This window comes from Amaranthus tricolor, chromosome 15 (assembly GCF_026212465.1).
Source record: "Amaranthus tricolor cultivar Red isolate AtriRed21 chromosome 15, ASM2621246v1, whole genome shotgun sequence".
NCBI lineage: Eukaryota > Viridiplantae > Streptophyta > Magnoliopsida > Caryophyllales > Amaranthaceae > Amaranthus > Amaranthus tricolor.
Genome location: NC_080061.1, coordinates 11724322 through 11744897, shown reverse-complemented (window position 1 = coordinate 11744897; position 20576 = coordinate 11724322). Strand labels below are relative to the sequence as shown.

The window sequence follows — 20576 nt, the reverse complement described above, 5'->3', positions numbered from 1 at the left end:
TTAGGGATTATTATATATTTTGGCCTATTTTATATAATAATAATGGGCTCTATGTATTAGGATTTTATTCTAAGTTGTATATAATATATACCTTGCTTGTGACTTGTGAGTAATACAACACAAAGGGTTTTCAGTTTCCCTATATGGTTAACCTTCTTCCTTCCCTTTTCTAATATTCTGATTTTTTTTAAACCGCAAAAAAAAAAAATATTGATTGCTTTAATTGCAGCAGAGAACGAAGTGAATTGTGGTGGGTTTCATATAATTGCTTTTGGTAATTTTAATTAGGTTTGTTTGACTCCTATTCAGTGCAATTACGATTCATGGTCTTGGATTTTTTTTTATCTGCAATTCATAGTATTCTGATATTGGTTTCTTGTTTTGGGAATCAGCGTTCTGACCGCTTGATTGGTTTAGTGTAATTCATTTTTTTTTTAGTGTAAGTGTAATTCATTTGGTATACTTGGTATGTTGGCCGATTGGTTATTATTCGACAAGTTCAAGGTAATTTGTCTTCTTCTTTTCTTTTATTATGTCAATACATATTCTGCGTGAAACACAAGTATCTCGTGTCATAGCTTCGATATCACGTCCTCACAATGACAAAGCTTCTTATGGTCAGCATTTTAATGACATTATGTCTGGAGTATCAAAAGTACAATGGCAACATTTTCTTTATTGGCTTGGTCGCTCCTCAACAAGCGATTCTTGCAATCGTTTGAATGGCAGTATATCTTATTGGCTTATTGATTCGGGTGCTTCCCATCATGTTACTGGTAATTTTAATTTGTTGAGCAATATTCATACTATTACCAATTGTCCAATTGGCCTACCAGATGGTAAGCAGGTTGTCTCCACCATGAAGGGTGATAGGAAACTGAGTTCCAATATTGTTCTACGAAATGTATTCTATGTCCCTGATCTACAATGCAATTTGATTTCTGTTACCCAATTGATTGATGAATGAGTTGTCTTTTGATTTTCTTCAAAATATTTTTTGTTATACCAAATCTACACTTAAGGACTTTGATTGGAGTGGGTGAACGGAGAGATGGACTGTACTATTTTCATGACTTTCCCAGGATTGGTGCATCAAATATTGATGGGTCTCTTCTTTTGATTTGTGGCATCAACGTCTTAGCCATCCTTCATATAAAGTAATGAGGTCAATTTCTTTTTGGTCAAATCTTGTAGCTTTTCTAGCAAAGCTTGTGATATAAGTCATCAAGCGAAACAAACAAGAGATAAGTTTGGTATTAGTGACCACAAAACAACAAAGTGTTTTGAAATTATACATTGTGATTTACGGGGGAAGTTTCATACTCCCTCCTCTTGTGGTGCTACTTATTTTCTTACTTTGGTTGATGATTATTCTAAAGCAGTGTGGGTATATCTCTTATTTCACAAAACCGAGGTTTATAAGATGTTTAGTTCTTTTTTTCCATGATTGAGCGACAATTTGATGCGAAAGTTAAAGTGGTGTGAAATGATAATGGCACAAAGTTCAATTGTATGCGAGATTATTTTTAGCATAATGACATTTTGTTTCAAACTTCTTGTGTTGATACACCTCAACAAAATGGACGGGTTGAACGCAAACATCATCACATTTTTAGCATAATGACATTTTGTTTCAAATTTCTTGTGTTGATACACCTCAACAAAATGGACGGGTTGAACGCAAACATCATCACATTTTGAATGTAGCTCGGGCTTTACGATTTCAGGCTAATTTGCCTTTATCTTATTGGGGTGATTGTGTCTTGGCCGCTAGTTATATAATTACTCACACACCTTCTCCTTTGCTTGACAATAAAAGTCCTTATGAGGTTTTATTTAATACTCCCCCTTCCTATCATACACTTCGTGTCTTTGGGTGTTTCTGTTATGCACATAATATCAAATCCAAGAGGGACATATTTATGAGTCGAAGTAGAAAATGCGTATTTGTTGGATATCCGCAGGGGAAGAAAGGGTAGAAGTTATTTGTTCTTGAAACACGTAAATACTTTGTATCTAGGGATGTGAAGTTTTATGAAACCGAGTTTCCTTTTGCGGATAATACTCCTTCCACCTTATCCTCTCCAACAAATATTGTTGCACCTAATTTTGATTATATTGATGATTCTTTTCAAGACCTCCTTGGTCTTGGTGCAAGTAGGAATATCGATATTATTGATGGAGGGGTTGTTCATTAAAGGGTTGTTACTACTAATCCCACAAGTAACAAGGAGGAAGTGTCTACGAGCAATGAAGAAGTTCAGCTCACAAGCATTGTTAGCAAAGAGATTAGTGGTAATAAGCTTGCGGCGAATGCTCCTGGTGATAATGTGGCCTCCAATATTGGGTCTTATAGTTCCATGAGGGAGGAGGCTATGGCCACTCTCACTGTTCTCGACGACGATCAAAGAGGGAAAGGCAAGCGTATAAGATATACATCTACAAAGTTGCGTGGTTTTGTTACTAATACAATTCAAAAAGTCATTTCGTCTTTCTCTCCTCCGTCATCTACTTCGTCCAGACCTCAGGTATTTCCTATCCTATAGCACAATTTGTTAATTGTGATAGATTTTCTGTGGGGCACCGAAATTTTCTTACAGCTATTACCGAGCCTCAGAACCTCAATCCTTTAAGGCGGCCATGAAAGACCCCAGTTGGCCAGAAGCTATGCAAAATGAAATTCAAGCATTAGAAAACAATGGTACTTGGTGTGTGACTGATCTTCCACCTGGAAAAAAAGCTCTTGATAGTCGATGGGTCTATAAAATTAAATACAACTCAGACAGTAGTTTGGAGCACCTTAAGTCTCAATTGGTTGTATTTGAGAATCACCAAGTTGAAGGGATTGATTACTTAGATACATTTTCTCTGGTAACGAAGATAACTACAGTTGGTGTTTTTCTAGTTGTAGCTGCAGCTAAAAATTGGGAGTTGAACCAAATGGATGTCCACAATGATTTCCTGTATGGAGATTTGTCTGAAGAAATGTATATGAAAATGCCACCTGGTTTTCATGGTGCTCAGCCTGGTAAGATATGTCGGTTATAGAAATCTCTTTATGGCTTGAAACAAGCACCCGGATGTCTCTTTGCTAAGTTGGCTACATCTCTTTGAAACTATAGTTTCTGGCAATCTTATTCAGATTATTCTCTTTTCACTTATCAAAAAGGTCGTATTCAAATTAATATTCTTATTTATGTAGATGATTTGATAATCTCTGGGAATGATTATGCTGCTCTTACTACTTTTAAACAGTATTTGTGTTCATGCTTTCATATGATGGATCTTGGTGTACACTAGGTATTGAAGTTGCTAGAAATTCAGAGGGTATTTAGTTGTGTCAAATGAAGTATGCTCTTGATATCATTGTTGAATCGGGTAATCTTGGTTCGAAACCCATTCTTTTTCCAATGGAGCAAAATCAGAAGTTAACAACTTCTACTAGTCCTCTTCTTGATAATGTTAAGCAATACCGCGGGTTAGTTGGTCAACTCATCTATTTGTCTTTTACTAGACCTGATTTGGCTTATTCTGTACACATCCTTACTCAGCTTCTTGGTGCTCCACGTCGTGATCATTGGGATGCTACTATAAGAGTAATTCGATATCTTAAAGGATGTCCTGGTCTGTAACCGCCTCGAATTATGAAGGCAAACACTAACTGGAATTTAGTATTAATGAAGCGGAAGCTTACTTTTGCCAACACAATCAAGGGGTTACTTATAGGTCAAATCAATATCCAAGTATAATACTTGAATCAAACCAAAGCAATATAACGGAAGTCTTAATTGTCCAAAATATAGAAAAATTACAACCAAATCGAAATAAGTCCAAACTTCAAATTACATTCTTAAAATAGTCTAAATCTAAACTAATAGTCTCTTAAATACAATAAAGAGATCTAAACAAAAGGGGAGTCATACTCCAACTCGGGTTCATCTTCCGCCTCGTATATCCATTCTCCGTCGAGGTGCCATAGAGGTTTACTCTAAAAACAAAACCATTGGAAAAAAAACATACAAAGCATAGTATCAGCAAAAAGGCTGAGTATAAACACACTGGTGTCCATCAAACAAGTTATTAAAACCCTTTTTTTTATTTGAGTAAATTCATTTTGAAATATGTTTTTTCATTTGATAAATCATATTATCATTCAAACCCAGTTCAATGGCTCTATAGTCATTTTAAGTTCTCATTTTTCATCATAAATCATAAGATCTCAATGGATCCAAATCAATTTCAAACTCATATCATAAGTTTACATGGGTACTCTGTGAGTCATCCTGTGACTCATTTGGTAGTCGACCTACCGTCCGCGACATGTCCGGCATGTATAACACATTGGTATTGTGAACAATACGCGCTCAGCATTGGTGAGTTGTTTAATCATGCACACAACATTTGCTGTGGCATATCTACCAGCCATTTAGGCTAAAACATTTTTGTATATAATATATATCTTGTAATTTTAATAGCATTTAAAAGTCAAAAATAGTAACTTTTTCCATATAATAAACATAACAAAACATACTTTATCTGCGACTTAGCAAAATCAAATCATAATATTTCCCACATGGGTAAAACATGCTTAGCATAATCATATCATCAAACATAACCTTTGTATTATATTGGGGCATCACTAGCATGTATGGAAATGCATCAACAAAGTGATTAAAGTTCAATACGATTTTTCAAGGAACCACTAAAATGTTTCGTTTCAATCCTTCTTAAAGTAAATATAACTTAAAAGAGTTTTGAAATTCATTCAAACAACTAGAATATGATTCATAAGTCTATAAAATTATTATGATAAAAGATTTCATAAAACACTATTTTCTTAAATACGAGATAGTTTTGCCGATAATAAAATCGATAATTGATTTACAAAATACATATTAATTCTCCAACAAGGCCCAAATTAATCAAGTCATTATAATACCTTATTCAAAATGAATTTAAGGTTGTCCCATCAGATTATAACTGGTTATGCGAATTTATAACGATCTTACAATTATTTTCGACAATTTAGGTATTTACCGTTATTTAAATGGTGTCTTAAATCCGTAAAATTTATAGACTATCTAATTTAAACTTACTTTATACTATGAGGCAGTAGGTTATTAATATAATTATAAATTTTTGATATAGGTCTATTTTTACGCAAATTTAATTAACAATATTACACATTTTAATAAATAAACATTTTCTATTAATTTGATAAATTAGTAAATAATTAATAATTTATTTTATAAAATTATACCAAAGTTTCAAAAGTCATATAACATGTTTATTAGGCCATTTGAACTTATAAAAGTCATGTATGATGTTTTATTATTTTGTATAAACATTTTATCGATAAATAGAATAAAATAGGTTTAAAATTATTTGAGTCCGAATAAAATATTATAAAAATTATATGATGTTCCAAAAGCTATTTTAAGGGGTATAAAATTTTAAATAACCATAAAAAATTATGTGGGATATTTTTTATAATTAATATCGTTATTTTACCAATAAACCGAATAAAATCTATTTAAGTCCATATATGGCCACAAAAATCCATATAAACTTGTGATCATATATCTACTATTTATATAAGTGTCTCATAAAATTTGCATGTCCAAAAGACGTCCTTTAGTATTTATTTTATATTTTACCGTTTTCAAACTTACCGATTATTAATAACCGAGTAAAAATTATTAAGGTCCTTAAATGTCAATGAAACCTTCCCAAACTTTTACCAATTTTACCTAATGTCCATATGAGTATGTGATAAACATTTCAACTCCATATGTCTTTATTTGGTAATTAATTTATATTTTATCATTTTACAATTTACCGTTAAACAATTTAACGATTATTAAAAAATCATGAAAAAATTTCAAACTAAATATATTATGGCCAAATCTTGTTGGAGAAAATATAATATGTTTTTATTAATTATTTTTGATGATGAAGAGTTCATCTAATACCATGTTATATAATAAGAGTATTTAACACCTTAAAATCCATTAAAATATCAATTTAACAAATAATCTCAACAAAAAGTATCCAAGAAATTTTCTTAACATATAGCTACTGAAAATTTCTTTTAAACTGAATTTCAAATATTTTCAAATTCATGTAATCATTTTCATCGCAATAACTTTCACAAAGTAGTGTTAAACATGCCTTTAAACATACAATAATTTATAAAATCAACATGCATATGCCCACAATAATAATACATGTAATAAATTATTCCATACTCAAATTTATCATTTTGACATCATTTTTCAAGATTTAAGAATTTCTCTTTCGGAATTTTATTTTTTTAAAAAACAAGTTTATACACAAACTTTCCCAACTTGTTCTTAAATCTTTAAAAATCACCCCATGTGACATACCTCGACTCCAAGCCTATATAATTATTCCGTAAGCTCCCACATGAGCTCCTACGCGTTCTTAGAAAGTGGTTCTAGCTTCGGGTCCTTGCCTTTCAAGTCTCAACTCCAACTCTTCAACTAAACATATTGCATTTATCCAAAAATCAATAATAATTTTGGATTTCTAACATGCACTTAACGTTCCCTAGTTAGAGTTGTTAGACTAATACTCGTGATGATTTTAACATATTTGGAGTATACTTATTATGTTGAGCACCGTACTTAGTTAAGTCCCACAATTTTACTTGAATCCTTTAAGTAACAAAATTTATATGTTTGTGAACATACATCTTCTTACTTTCTATTATGGCCGATTTTTATAGATTTATAAGTGATGATTTTCTTAGATTAGAGATAAATACTTATTTTATTATGATCTTAGTTTATAGAAAAATTCATGTAAAATAAAAAAAATGTTTTACATGAACAAGTTTTAACAAAAACTAGCTGAATAAAGAAATGAACATAACTTAATTTATACTTGGTGGATTTTTTCAAGTTTGGTGTCTATGAAAAGCTCTTAAGATGAAGATTATTTTTATGGGAGATTTGAGTTTATAAACATAAATTTTCAGAAGTTTTAGATGGATTTTTGATAGGGCTGGCAAAAGCTGACCCGACCTGCTAACCTGATCTGAAACCGACCCGAAATTAGCGGGTTTGGGTTTAGATTTTTGACCCAATTAATTAAATGGGTCAACCCGACCTGATCTGTTTATTTAATGAGTTAGGTTCAGGTTGAATATTTGAACCCGAAAAAACCTGTTTAACTCATTTATTAAATGGGTCAATCAGGTCAGGTCGACCCATATTTAACCCATTTAAAAATAAATAAAATAAGCAGAATAATAATAATAATAATAATAATAATAATAATTTAAAAAAAAAAACGGTATAAAAGACCCACGAAACCCTAAATGCTCAAAGACCAAGCCGTCTTCTCCTTCCTCCTCTTCTCCCTCTCCTTTCTCTCCTTCTTCCTCTCTCTTCCCGTGCGCCTCCTTCCCATTTTCCCCGACCAGCAGCCGCCCTCCCAAGCAGCAGCAGGGGGCTGCGTCACCTTCCCCAAACAGCAACGATCAATATTTAGGCTGCCTCTGCTCGCGTCTGCTGCAGCCACGACCCCAGCCTGCTCTTCTCCCTTTTTTGCTGTGGAGGCTGCTCTTCTCCCTTCTCTCTTTAATTCTTCATAATAATTTGGTTCGTGTTTGTGTTATTTAGGGTTCGATTTTTTCGAATTTGTTGGGGTTTCATTTTTACTAAACTGGTAATTTGCATCTTGTTTTTTATTTTATTTTTATCGATTTTTTTGATTTTTTCGATTTTTCAGCTTGTGTTATGTTTACTCCATTTTTCTTTATGTTTTGCAAGATTGTGTTTAATCCTGCTTCATTTTTACTCTTGCTTGCTGCTTCTCTATGCGACTTCAGAGTGTGCCTTCTCCTTCCTCTTCTCTGTGGCGGCACCTAGGTAAGAATTATTTATTTATTTCTTTGTTTCCCATTTTTTTGATTTTTTTTTGATCGATTTTTTCTGATTTGGATTGTGTTCGATTTTTCTGATTTTTCAGATTTTGCAGTTCAATCTTCCTGATCTTCAATTCAAGCTTGTACTGTGTTCGATTTTCAACTCTATTAATGGATGAAAGTATGTTATACTGTGTTCCATTAATGGATGAAGCTTGTAATGTTTTACAGTGTTAGCCATAAATTAGTTTTTATATTGTAATTTTGTAATATTGTAATTTTTGGGTCAAATGGGTCAAATGACCTGAAATATATGGGTTCAATGACCTGAAAAAAAAGCAGGTTAAATGGGTCATTAGCAGGTTGACCCGACCTGCAACAGATCAGGTCGGGGTTTCAATTTTTGACCCATTTAATTAAATGGGTCAGGTTCAGGTCAAGGGTCTATTGACCCATTATATATGACCCGAACCTGAAAACGACCCAACCCGACCTGTTTGACACCCCTAAATTTTTTGAAGAAGATTTGATGAGAAAAGAAGGTGATTTAGTAGTTGAAATTTTAAAGGATTCTAGTGTTTGTTCTTGGATGAATTTGGGAGCAATTTGTTGGGGATTATGGCTGAATAAAATGGTCTGAAAATAAAGTGCTTTTGCTTCTAATATTTGCTTCTTGCATGCTTGTAATGATGCACAAGCTTTGGGTAGAATAAAGGGGTTTTGAATAGAACAATTTTCTTGAGTATGTAAGTATACAAAGAGCTAAAAGGGGTAGGTGACAGCCATATGGGGCTGCTATTTGGGGTTGATTTGAGGTGGTTTTTGTCCTCAATTTGGTCAATTATGGTGTAAGAAAGATTTATCTAAGATAGTTTAAGGTTTGGGTAAAAATTGTTGTATATGTAACAAGTTATCTAACTTGTACTTCACGTTTAAAAATCACTTGTATATGTTTAGGAAATATTTAATTTATTCTCAACATGGGTAAATAAAGTTTTCGTGTAAGTATTATAATTATCCCGAAACGTTATGGGTAGTTGCTCAACTTTAAGTTTTACCTCTAAAGTTTACGTTTCTTGTTACACTTCATAACTACGTTACGAGTTGACAAGTTTCTAATCATCGTAGAGATTTTTCAAATTACTACCATCACTAATTAAATTTTAATTAGTAATGAACAATTATAAAAAAAATTAGGTGCTAAAAATGACTGATAAAATCTCATTAATAATACGACTATTTCATGGTCAAGGCATCATTCTTCGTTTCGATTGTGATCTATCTTTAATTGGATGACGTGATTCAGATTGGGCTAGTTTTCCTCTTACTCGTTGTTCATTATCAGGTTGGCTAGTTTTTCTTGGACATTCTCATATTTCGTGGAAAACCAAAAAGCAAGTTACAGTCTCTAGATCGTCAGCTGAAGCAGAGTTTAGGTCCATGGCTGCCGTGACTTGTGAACTTAAGTGGCTTAAAGGTTTGCTTAGTAGTTTGGGGGTGCATCCCCCAAAAGCGATGTTTTTGTTGTGTCATAACCAATCTTCTCTCTACATTGCTCAAAATCATGTGTTTCATGAACGCATCAAAATTATTGAAATTGATTGTCATTTTGTGCGAAATGTCATTCAAGATGGTACCATTAGCCCTTCTCATGTTCCTTCTACTACATAACTTGCTGATATTTTCACTAAGGCTTTGGGGCAAACTCAATTCTCTTTTCTTCTTCGCAAGTGGGGCATTTGTGATCTGCATGCTCCAACTTGAAAGGGGGTGTTATGGATTATTATGCATTTGGGCCTATTGTATATAATAATAGTGGCTTTTATGTATTAGGATTTTATTCTAACTTGTATATATACCTTGCTTGTGAGTAATACAACACCAAGGGTTTTCAGTTTTCCTAGAGAATATTATTCATGGTCAATCAAAAATTAGTATTGTTATAGGAAAATCAATGAAAATTTGTGTTATTCATAATAATATTTCCTTTTTTATTGCAACGTCACTTTTTTAACTTTTTTGCTCTTGTATATTTCTCTCTATCGTGTTAAGATTGGATCAAAGAAAAAGATGATGTTTTTTAAAGAAAAAAAGTGAAAACGTAGATAATGATAATAAATGGAGAGAGAGAGAGAAAAGAAATTGTGTGGATGAAATTAAAAGAGAGTTAAAATAAATAGATGGGATAAAACATAATAGTAGGTCATTATCCAAAAATAAAAATAATGTAAATTAAATAGAACGGACCAAAATAACAAATAATGCAAATTGAGTGGGACGGAGGGAGTATCTTAACTTTTCTCTAAATTAAACTCTATTAAGTTGATCTCAACGTCATCTCAAAAAAATGTTAATCTTAACGAATAATTTGTGTATCAAAGCAGTATTGTAGGTAAAGTCCACATTAAAAATGTCTGAGATAACTAATTTTATGAAATTTTTTTAATATTTTCTTAAATTTTCTTTTTTAAAAAAGGGTTATAAGTTTCAGCTTGTCTTGTATGAAATTGTCTCACCATGAGATGGATCATGTAATTAATCAATTTCTCTAATCGATCACTTTTAAATCGTAAGTAATTACTTAAACCCGGGTGTTTCGTATGAGGCAGGGAAATGGAATTGAAAGGTAACAAATAAAGAGGGGTAACCATAATGGTAACTGTTATTGTTGCAAATTGTTTGGTTTATCTTAGGAAAGGAAACAATTGCTTTTAATTTCCTTACTTCTTGTTTGGTACTGAATGAAAGTAATCAAATGCAACAATAAAAATATTGGTAATTTAAATTATTGGAAAAAATGTCCTGAATAATCCTATATTTTGTTGTCTATATATTGTGAATAATTTCTACTATTGATTATTTTTAATTAATCTAATCGTTATATATTTTTTGCTAACAACACTCATTTTCACATGTTAACCGGCTAGTATAGGTACTTACCACCAAAAAAGTGTAGGGGTAGACAAACGAAGAAGCATGAGGAAGAAAAAGTGAGCGTAAAACTTAGTATGTATCTACAATAGTATCGATTAAAATGTTTGAAAGGACGCTGTCAGCAAAAAATATACAAAGATTGAATTATTTAAAAATAATTAATAGTAGGGATTATTCACAGCAGTTCAAACATTCTCATTGTGCATTCAAGGTCTGTGTATAAGCGCTGTGAGGCGGTGGCGTTGCGATTTTCCAGTACGGATTTCGAAAAGGAAAAAGAGGATGGATCTTTGTTGTTGCATTTTTGTTGAGGAGAGAGAAACAAAAGTAAATATTACGGATGAGATGATAAAGATAAATAATATTTAATTAATGCTGCCGAAGAACTAATGAAATTTTAACACTTTACCTAAGAAGTGCGTTTGCAATAAACTATCAAGCTCAGGGAAACAAAAATTGTTTCCAATGATATATGAACGGCAACAGAGTAAGGGTTTGGGATTCCCTCGGTAAGGGATTCGATTACCTAGACCTTAAACAAAATTGTGTGAAAAGGGATTTACCTATTTGATTCCGTTTCTAGACAGTAAAAATAGCATACTAATCATCCTTAAATATACAAAAGTCAGCCTAATAGAGATGGTCTTATTTAATATTTTGAGTATAACTTTTAATTCATATTGTCAAACTTTTAAATTTATCAAATTTTTAATTAATATCTAATGTCTTTCTAGAAAAGTAATATATAGAATTTTTGATTAACTTTATCTTATTTTTATTGAATTTTTAGTTTCAAAAAATACCAAAAAATATTTGGAAAAAGGCCATCGCACAAAATGTGTAACTGTACCTAGGCGTAGTTGCACATCTTGTACGAATATACCTATGGACAGTCATACGTTTTGTGTGACTTGGCTCTTATTCAAAAAAGAATTATTTTTTATTTTTTATACTAATTTATCAAAATAATCCAAAAAAAAAAAACTAATGTTGCATCTAGAATATTTATTCAATACCATATGGGCTGCATTTACATTGAACAAGCAAAATTTGCTAATCATGTCTTCTGGGTGATAATTTGTTCTCTTAGTTGTTAAACCGATAAACTACAGATTCTCGTTCCGGTGCAACGACCAAATAATGTGCTTTGACCATCACTATTTTCTGAATCATGTTGGCTACAACATTTATTTCTTGAACTTTATTATCCTACTTCAAAGCAGTATATTGTGATAATATTAGTGCTATCTACTTATCGAAAAGTACAAAGCAAAAATCTGCACACTAAATATAATCAATCGAGTATACTTTTTATTGTAGAGAATGCAACATGTGGTCAAGTCTGATTAATTTAGTTCCTTTTAGATATCAAATTGTTGCATTTTCTCTAAAGCTCTTTCTCTCACTATTTTAAGATTCCAAAGACCATTTTATTATTTGTGTACCTCCCGCATTTATTGTGGGGTGTAATTCAATATGATAATATTGTCGAATACTATTTTTTTCCTAGTCGGACGAAGCCATAATTTTGAGTTTGGGGGATTAATATACTATTTATTAAATAAACGCTAGTTAAACTATTAGAATATTTAAAATTATATAGCCTGAAAAGAACTTGATTTATAATAAAAATTATATTTAACAAATGTAATTGAAGCTTTCCTATGATTACCCCTATAGAAAAAAATAAGTGTTTTTGACTTTATATATTTGTCTAATAAGTCAATAAAAAAAACTATTAAAAATAAGATAGTAAAAATATACATACACACACCAAAAAAGATAAATATGAAATTATGAAAGATAAAGAGTAATTGTAAAACCCCGTTAAATTATCGATAAAAAAATAATAATACATATATATATAAATTATTAATGAAAAACAATTTAGTCGACTATATATATTAAATAATTATTTCGAGTATACTTTCGGTTGTGCGCGCGTTTCGTCGGGTAACAAGTTTATCGCGTAAGAATAAAACCGAACAAAAGTAATTCAAAAAATTTTTAAAAAAGAAATAAAATAAATAAAATTGACATGATTTGGCCGGTTATGGGGAATTTGGAGGGGGTTTGGAAACGCCTCCCTTAACGCCTCCCTTAACAATTTTATACAATTTGATTCGTCTCAATACAAAGATTATTTATATCAGCTTTTCATAATTTTAATTATACACAATTAGAGATATCAAAGATTAAATATATACATTGAATAGAGGGTATAAAATAAATAAAATATTAATAGTGAATTGGAGGGAGTATTATACATTTTGTTATTGTTTAGGAATTTCTAAATATATAGCCACTAGTACCACTCATAGGGCATTCAAAAAAAATCAAATGAGGTCCTCCATCACCATCCCACCAAACACAGAAGAGGAAGAACTAAAAGCATCCCTACCAAAAGAGGTATGGTTCAATTCATACCCCATGTATTTCTACCAAGATTGTTGGAATATCATACTAGATTCCACTATTTCCTGTCAAAATCACTTTCTAGCTCACCCTTCTGATATCTTCATTGCTAGCATTCCCAAAACAGGTACAACTTGGCTCAAAGCATTACTTTTCTCCATCATTAACAGGAAAAACCATCAAATTTCTCAAAGTCCTTTACTTAAACACAATCCCCATGAGTTAATCACACAATTAGAATCAATTATTTATGCAAATCCAAAACACCCAGATCTCAAAATCCTTGAAAAAAGTCCTAGACCTAGACTTTTGGGTACCCATCTTCCTTTTCGATCATTACCCATTTCAATTAAGAACTCTAATTGCAAGATTATATACATATGTAGAAACCCTTTTGACACTTTCATATCATCTTGGTTATTTTACTTAAACTATGATGAAAATCATGGTGTAAATGAAGCTATGATGGAGGGTTACTTTGACAAGTTTTGTGAAGGGAAATTCCCATTTGGTCCTTTTGAAGAACATGTATTGGGGTATTGGAAAGAAAGCTTGAAGAATAAAGAGAAGGTATTGTTTGTCAAGTTTGAAGATTTGAAGAAAGATTGTAAGGGTGAATTGAAGAGATTAGGAGAATTTGTTGGATACCCATTTTCAATGGAAGAAGAAAAGGAAGGTGTGATTGATGATATCATAAAGTTGTGTAGTATTGAGAGATTGAAAGACGTTGAAGCAAACAAAAATGGAAGGGTGTATTCTTTCATTGAAAACAAGTGGTTTTTTAGGAAAGGTGAAGTTGGTGATTGGGTCAATTACTTGAGTCCTTCAATGGTGGAGAAGTTTGGGAAAATAATGGATGAGAAATTTTCAGCTTACGGGTTGAAATTATAAGTAGAAATACAAAGTTTTTTTTTTTCATAAATAAGTTGGTTATGGTGTATGATCTTTTGTTGAATTTTCTAGTGTAAATTAAAATGCTAGCTTGTTATGTTAGATCATATTTGGTGTGATTTCTTGCAAAGAAATAAGAATATTGTACTAAAGTATACAAGTGCAATTTTAATGCTCTAAATTTTAAAACTTGTTCTAAGATGATGAGGTTAATATCCGTGTAATACACAATTACTTTAAAATACTTGTGAAAACTAAGAAAATAGTATTATCAACACTATATAAATTAGATTTCTTTCTTTATCATTTCGAGAAATAACATTGTGTGGCACAAAACTCCCTCGACACGGTTGTTTTTAACTAAAATAACAACAATTTAAATTCTTAATTTCAAACTATTGCGGTTAGCTGCATGAACCAATAAGTTAGTATCAATGGTATTTTTTGTCTTTTTATTTCGATTTTCTAGTATCTTAATTTGTAAATCTACCACATTCACACCTTTAAATATAACAAGTTGGGTGATCCAAGTTTTGAACTTAGACCTCTTGCACGCTTATTGATAAACCACCAAAAATTTTTACGAATGAAAATGAAAGGACGTGCTAGTCGACAGACACTAATACGATTGACCAAACGTGTTAGAACGTCTAGCTTTTGATGGAGAAAACACAAGATGCCTTATCAAACCCAACATGACATAGTGCTCAGTTCGACACGATAATTACTCACATTTAAAATAAGGCATGATTATATTAACCAGGTTAAGAAATGCAAAATTTGATTAAAAAAAATGATGTAGATTATAAATTAAAATTTGGAGAATGTTATATACAACCTTTATGGCTATATATAAGAAAGAATTTAGAAATTTTTTAATGTAATTCAATATAATATTTGCCTTGGCAATATAAAATGCTTTATTATATTTTATTATTTTAATTGTGTAATCTCTTGAAAACTTAAAATAATTACTTAAACATTAATTATTTTCAATTTTCATGCTAGTTTCTCTTAAAAAAAACTTAAAAAAAATTAATAATAAAGAGTATTTGTTAATTTTTGTGTATAATCCTTAGGATTGTAAATATCAATATCGATACCCTTAAAGTTTACCATGTAATTTTCCCTGATACTCCATTCCACTGAAAAATCTCATTTACCTTTTGATACTATTCACTTGTTATTCTTATTTTTATTTTATTCTTAATTTTATAAATTAAAACATAGTCAAGTGAGATTTTATTTAACTTATCTCAATGCAAAGATTATTAATATCTACTTTTATAATATTTTATTATATATAATAAAAGATATTAAGCATTAAATAAGTGCACTGGGTACCGTGAAAAAGTAAATGTGACATTTTCAATGAAATGTTGATAGTAAAATTTTTTTTTTTGAGATGAAGGTAGTAAAAGTTTTTGTGAGTAGCCATTTTGTTTTTTCAAAAATTTTTAAATATCAGGTTAGTTTATGTACATTTAGTGTATTAGTGTGATCACATACAATTGATCGATTAGAATAATGGGTAAAGACAATTTTATACAAAACGAGCTATTTTTTTATATTATTTTTCTAAATCTAGATGTATAGGAATTAGGAAATATCGGGTCATCCAAGTAACATGGGTATGGGCCTAAAACATCAAAATTCACATCAGTCCCATATCCTGGAAAACCCAATTCAACACAAACCCTAATTTCGTTCATCACTCCTTTAAAAGACCCACTTGCAAAGTATCAAAAACCTAAAAACATCGCCAAGGATCAATCAGCAGCCGAACAACAACATCAGACACCATGGGTAATCAATCTTCATCTTGTTCCAATTCATTGTCTTAATTTATACTTTTCGCATTACGTCAATTGATTATTGGTTATTGGTGATGGTGATGAATTATTAGGTAAGGTTCACGGATCTTTGGCTCGTGCTGGAAAGGTTAGAGGGCAAACCCCGAAGGTTGCTAAGCAAGATAAGAAGAAGAAGCCCCGTGGACGCGCTCACAAGCGTATGCAATACAATCGCCGTTTTGTTACTGCCGGTAACTTTTTATTTTCTGTTATTGCTAATTTTTTTTATTGTGTGGTTAATTTGGAAGTGAATCATTAATTGAAGTGTTGATTTGTTAATGGATATCTGTGTTCATTTTTCTCTTTGTGATTGAATAATTGAATGATTGTTTTGTTAATAGTTTTATATTTGGTAGCAAATGATTTTGGAGATATACTAGTAGGGTTTTGATTGGATGTTTCAGAAAATAGGGAAATTTGCTGTACCTTTTAAGCTTTGTGTTTATGTCTGTTGTGGCAGGCTGTTACATATTGTGGATTTTCTTTTGTAGATAATGTCAATAGTGTGTCCAAATGGCAAATGGAGTTGAGAGATCCTTGAGATTTCTCTCCTTTTGCTCAACTTTATTGTTAGAGCTAAGTTTTTAAGATATCCGTGATTGGAAATCGCCAATTTGCAGAGCAAGTTCATTAAATTAGAATGGTGCAATCTTGCATTGAAGGTTGGCAATATGAATTATTGGGCAATTCTCCGTGCCTTTCGATCTATGCTTGTATCGATTGTGGCCTCGAACAAATTGCTACATGCTTTATGTTCATTTACTACGTATTCAATGCTATTATGATAAAGTGTTTTTTTGGTTAATTTTGACTGTTGTTTGATTTCATCCGACTAATGTTGTAGAAATCAGTATATATTTAATTACTAAACACGTAAAATTAAATACATCATGTGATTGTTACAAGTGAATTATAGTTAATTAGCATATTGCTGATCTCAAATGGAAAGAATAGTATAGGGTTGTATGTAGTGTTTGTATCATGGTTTTGTTTTTCTAAGTTGATACGTTTTTTCAATTGTAATATAAACCAAAAATAAATGATTATGCTTATGGGAAGAATATTTGAAGGAATTTGCCAATTTGCAGAGCAAGGTAATCAAATTTGAATGATGCAACCTTGCATTGAAGGTTGGCTATAGGAAACATAGGGCAATTCTCCGTGCCTTTCGAACTTTTTTTGTGTCGATTGTGGCCTCGAACAAATTGCTACATTTAAGCTTATTATCATGTATAGTTGTCAACCATGCTTGAATTTTCATCCTTGTTTGATCTTGATTCTAAGACTGATTGTTTGATGCCTGTTTCAACAAAAATAAAGTTTGATCGTTTTTCGTTTTGATGCATTTGATTTCAGTTGTTGGATTCGGCAAGAAGAGAGGACCAAACTCATCAGAGAAGTAAGATCCAAGCCTTCAACAACAATGTCAATTACAGCCTTATAGTTTATATCCTAGTAGCTTTCTTTTTAGTCTTTTGTAGTAATGAGCATGTTAAACTTCTGTTATTTTTGGTGTTGTGGAGATTTTGTGTAGTGTTGGATACCATGATATATTGATACTAACAATTAACAATTACATCTGATATTTTTGTTTTTCAACTTATTCTGTTTAGTTCACATCTGATTTTTTTGCTTTTCAATTTATTCTATTGTTTAGTGTTTAGGGGCTTTGTAATTTTGTCCACTTGTCCTAATGATTTTTATTTTGCCGTCCTAAACAATACATTCTCTTTATTGGTCAGTATAATTTTCTTGTACCTCCCTTCTTACATACGCACTTCTACTTAAAGCCTTTTGATTTCTCTTCAAGTGAGTTTGATTTTATGAAGACAAGTTTCATGGTTAGACATCAACACTGTATCCCCATCCAACGACAGGGACTCGTGTTGCTTTTAAATCTACTTAGTTTACCAAATACAAATGCTATGTCCGATTTAGTACACGACATAGCATACATTAAAGATCCAATTAACTTTGAATACTCTAATTGTGAAGCTAGTTGTCCGGTATGTTTAGTGAACTTCATACTCGGTTACATGGGATTTGAGACTGGAGTTGTGTATAACATGCTAAACTTTTTAAGCGGTTTCTCAATTGAGTTAGCTTAATCCAACTACCATCTCTTATGATCTTAATGCCTTAGATCACATCGGCCTCCCTCATATCCTTCATTTGGAAGGATCTACATAAAAAATCTTTTGTTTCTTGGACTTATACTACATTAGTACCAAAGATGAGCATGTCATCAACATATAGGCAAATGATAACTCCAATTCCTTTGTTATCAAATTCGCTATATATGCACTTACGGCTTGATTGAATTTGAATCCAAAGGATAATATAGTTTGATACGCATGTATATTTTATCCCCTAATTTTGACTCATAATTATGCCATCTTTATGCTTTATTCTTTTGATTTAGTCCATTTATGCTTGTTTTTGAGGATTTTACTTTTTTGGTACAATGTTTGTTGTTTTGTCAATTTTTAAAGGTTTTCCTTCATGATTGAGCCGTCACAAGCGCTAATTATATTTAACTTCTTATTCTTGGAGGCTTGGTGACCTTAGAAACTAAGTTGGTGACAAAAAATAGTCAAATTAACGCAAAGAAGCCCAACCAAAGGAAAGCTACGTTTATATTGGAGATTAAACTTGGTTTCGTTAGCTTCAAAACAAATGGTCACATACCCAATTTCGATAAGAAATGACCAAGTTATGGCATTTCAAAGATGCAGTGCGCAGCGGGTACCAACTAGTTGACTGGTCGACCAGGACTAGTCGACCCGACTGTTTTAGGTCTGCAGATCATTGTTTGCTTTTTGGCCTGTGATTTCTTGCCTCATGCTTCCTCCCCTTCCGTGCGTCAGCCCTCCTACTCCTGCGCATCTGCTGCTAATGATGAAGGGGGTTGCTTGTTTGACCATCATCATGAATGCAAGTGGAAAATCTCATCAAATTGGCTATAAATACTCCAAATTTCTGAAAGAAACACAAACCATCAGCTCACAAGCTGAACCAAGTTCATCTTCTATTCTTCTCTTAAATACTCATCTTTGAGTATGTTCAAAGTAGTTGTAACACCCTCAGAATAGGTCGGACTTTTGAAAACACCTTTAATGAAAAACATGAGCCAAAACCTACTCATGGGAGTGTTACCGCCACATCTATTTCTAATACAATAAATGTAAGGCTTAACGACTAAGAAATAACTTAATAATTTTAAATTCAACAAAAGGGTTTTACAACATAAGAAAAGACTGAAACGTAATTTGTGTCCATATAAAATTTAAACAACCTAAGGTAAAATTTAAACTGAAATACGACTCTAGTAAAAGCTATATTTCTAATTGATCCTTACTCCGCGATTCCCATGCAATCAATAACCTATAACATAAGAATGCAAGAAAAACAAGGGAAAAACTCCCAAAATCAGAAAAATTGAGTAATTCCAACTCCATCCCGTAAGACGATTAAGTTTGAAAATGATTTAAGAAAATACAATATAACCAAATTGGAAATAATTTTAGAAAATAACATATAGCTGAGTTTAATAGAAAACAATTTGAGAAAATAATATATATAATATCACATAAACCAATTTATTAAATTGATAATTAATAATGACAAACACATAATCAATTTTTAATTTAAGGGAACGAGAACGCCAGTAGGCCGAGGCCATCAAGAGGTCGTCACCCCAAATAATTCAAGGCCAGCAGAGTAGTCTCAGGGAATCCTAGTGTGCACACCCCTTCTACTTGGATCACAACAAATAGACTGAAGACCAAACATCGTATCAAGTATCAGAAATAATAATACCTGTCGGCAGCTATACTAACCAAACAGGACAACCTGTTCATCACCTTTATACTTGGATCACAACAAATATAAGAGCTTCGTTTCCCTCATGTTACACTTTACGTGATTTAATATATTTTAATAATTAGTCGCGAGCACACAAACATTCATTATACAATTTATTTTATGATCATAAATTTTCCCAATAAATATATATCTCAGGAATATCCAACTGAAATCTCATTTTCCAAATCACCATTTTAACATCAATTGGTGGCAATAGGAATTAATATCATAAATATTTTTCTTTCAAATAAATCGTATCAAATTTCGTTATCAAAATAATAATATAAATTTTATCAAAATAAAAATTATAAATTCAAGTTTGTCAAAAATAATAATAAATATAATTTGAGAATATATTAAGCTTAACATCATATAAAATAATGTCATATCAAATCATGCACCCATTTAAACACATTAATTATCACTTAGCACATAATACTAACGGAATAGTCCTAATTAGATGGACATTGAGAATTACCTTGTCACGCGATCCTAGACAACGTACGCTTCTAATAATCTCTGTCTACGAATCCGCTGTCTACACGAGAAAATAATATATCTCAATTTAATACCCCGATCAACCTATTCAAAAATAATTTAAAAGACTCCTTTTTATTTTATATACTTTATTTAAAAAAAGAATAAATTTAAACATGTAATTTAAATTGTAAGAGTAGTATAAAAGAGCAAGGTTAAAATAACATAGTTAACTCATTTTATTATAAGAT

General features: G+C 31.5%; 2 protein-coding genes and 2 non-coding genes across 4 annotated transcripts; all 4 read left to right on the top strand.

The window, feature by feature from the left end:
- Window positions 1–13133: 13133 nt before the first annotated feature.
- LOC130800642 (cytosolic sulfotransferase 15-like) lies at window positions 13134–14364 on the top strand. The gene has a single exon (XM_057664206.1). The coding sequence runs from the start codon at window positions 13166–13168 to the stop codon at window positions 14129–14131; it is 966 nt and encodes a 321-aa protein (XP_057520189.1). The 5' UTR covers window positions 13134–13165; the 3' UTR covers window positions 14132–14364.
- Window positions 14365–15768: 1404 nt separating this feature from the next.
- On the top strand, window positions 15769–17587 carry LOC130800641 (40S ribosomal protein S30). The gene is made up of 3 exons (XM_057664205.1): window positions 15769–15937; window positions 16038–16175; window positions 17341–17587. The coding sequence occupies exons 1-3, from the start codon at window positions 15934–15936 to the stop codon at window positions 17385–17387; spliced, it is 189 nt and encodes a 62-aa protein (XP_057520188.1). The 5' UTR covers window positions 15769–15933; the 3' UTR covers window positions 17388–17587.
- Window positions 16604–16731, top strand: LOC130802002 (small nucleolar RNA snoR86). Its single transcript, XR_009039721.1, has one exon. It is a non-coding gene; the product is annotated as a small nucleolar RNA snoR86 (small nucleolar RNA).
- On the top strand, window positions 17072–17199 carry LOC130802001 (small nucleolar RNA snoR86). The gene has a single exon (XR_009039720.1). It is a non-coding gene; the product is annotated as a small nucleolar RNA snoR86 (small nucleolar RNA).
- Window positions 17588–20576: the final 2989 nt, after the last annotated feature.

Excerpts from the sequence above, each read along its gene's own strand:
- LOC130800642 (XM_057664206.1), top strand. The coding sequence starts at position 13,166 with ATGAGGTCCTCCATCACCATCCCACCAAACACAGAAGAGGAAGAACTA.
- LOC130800641 (XM_057664205.1), top strand. Across the intron at positions 16,176-17,340 it reads TCGCCGTTTTGTTACTGCCG|TTGTTGGATTCGGCAAGAAG; the intron begins GTAACTTTTTAT and ends ATTTGATTTCAG.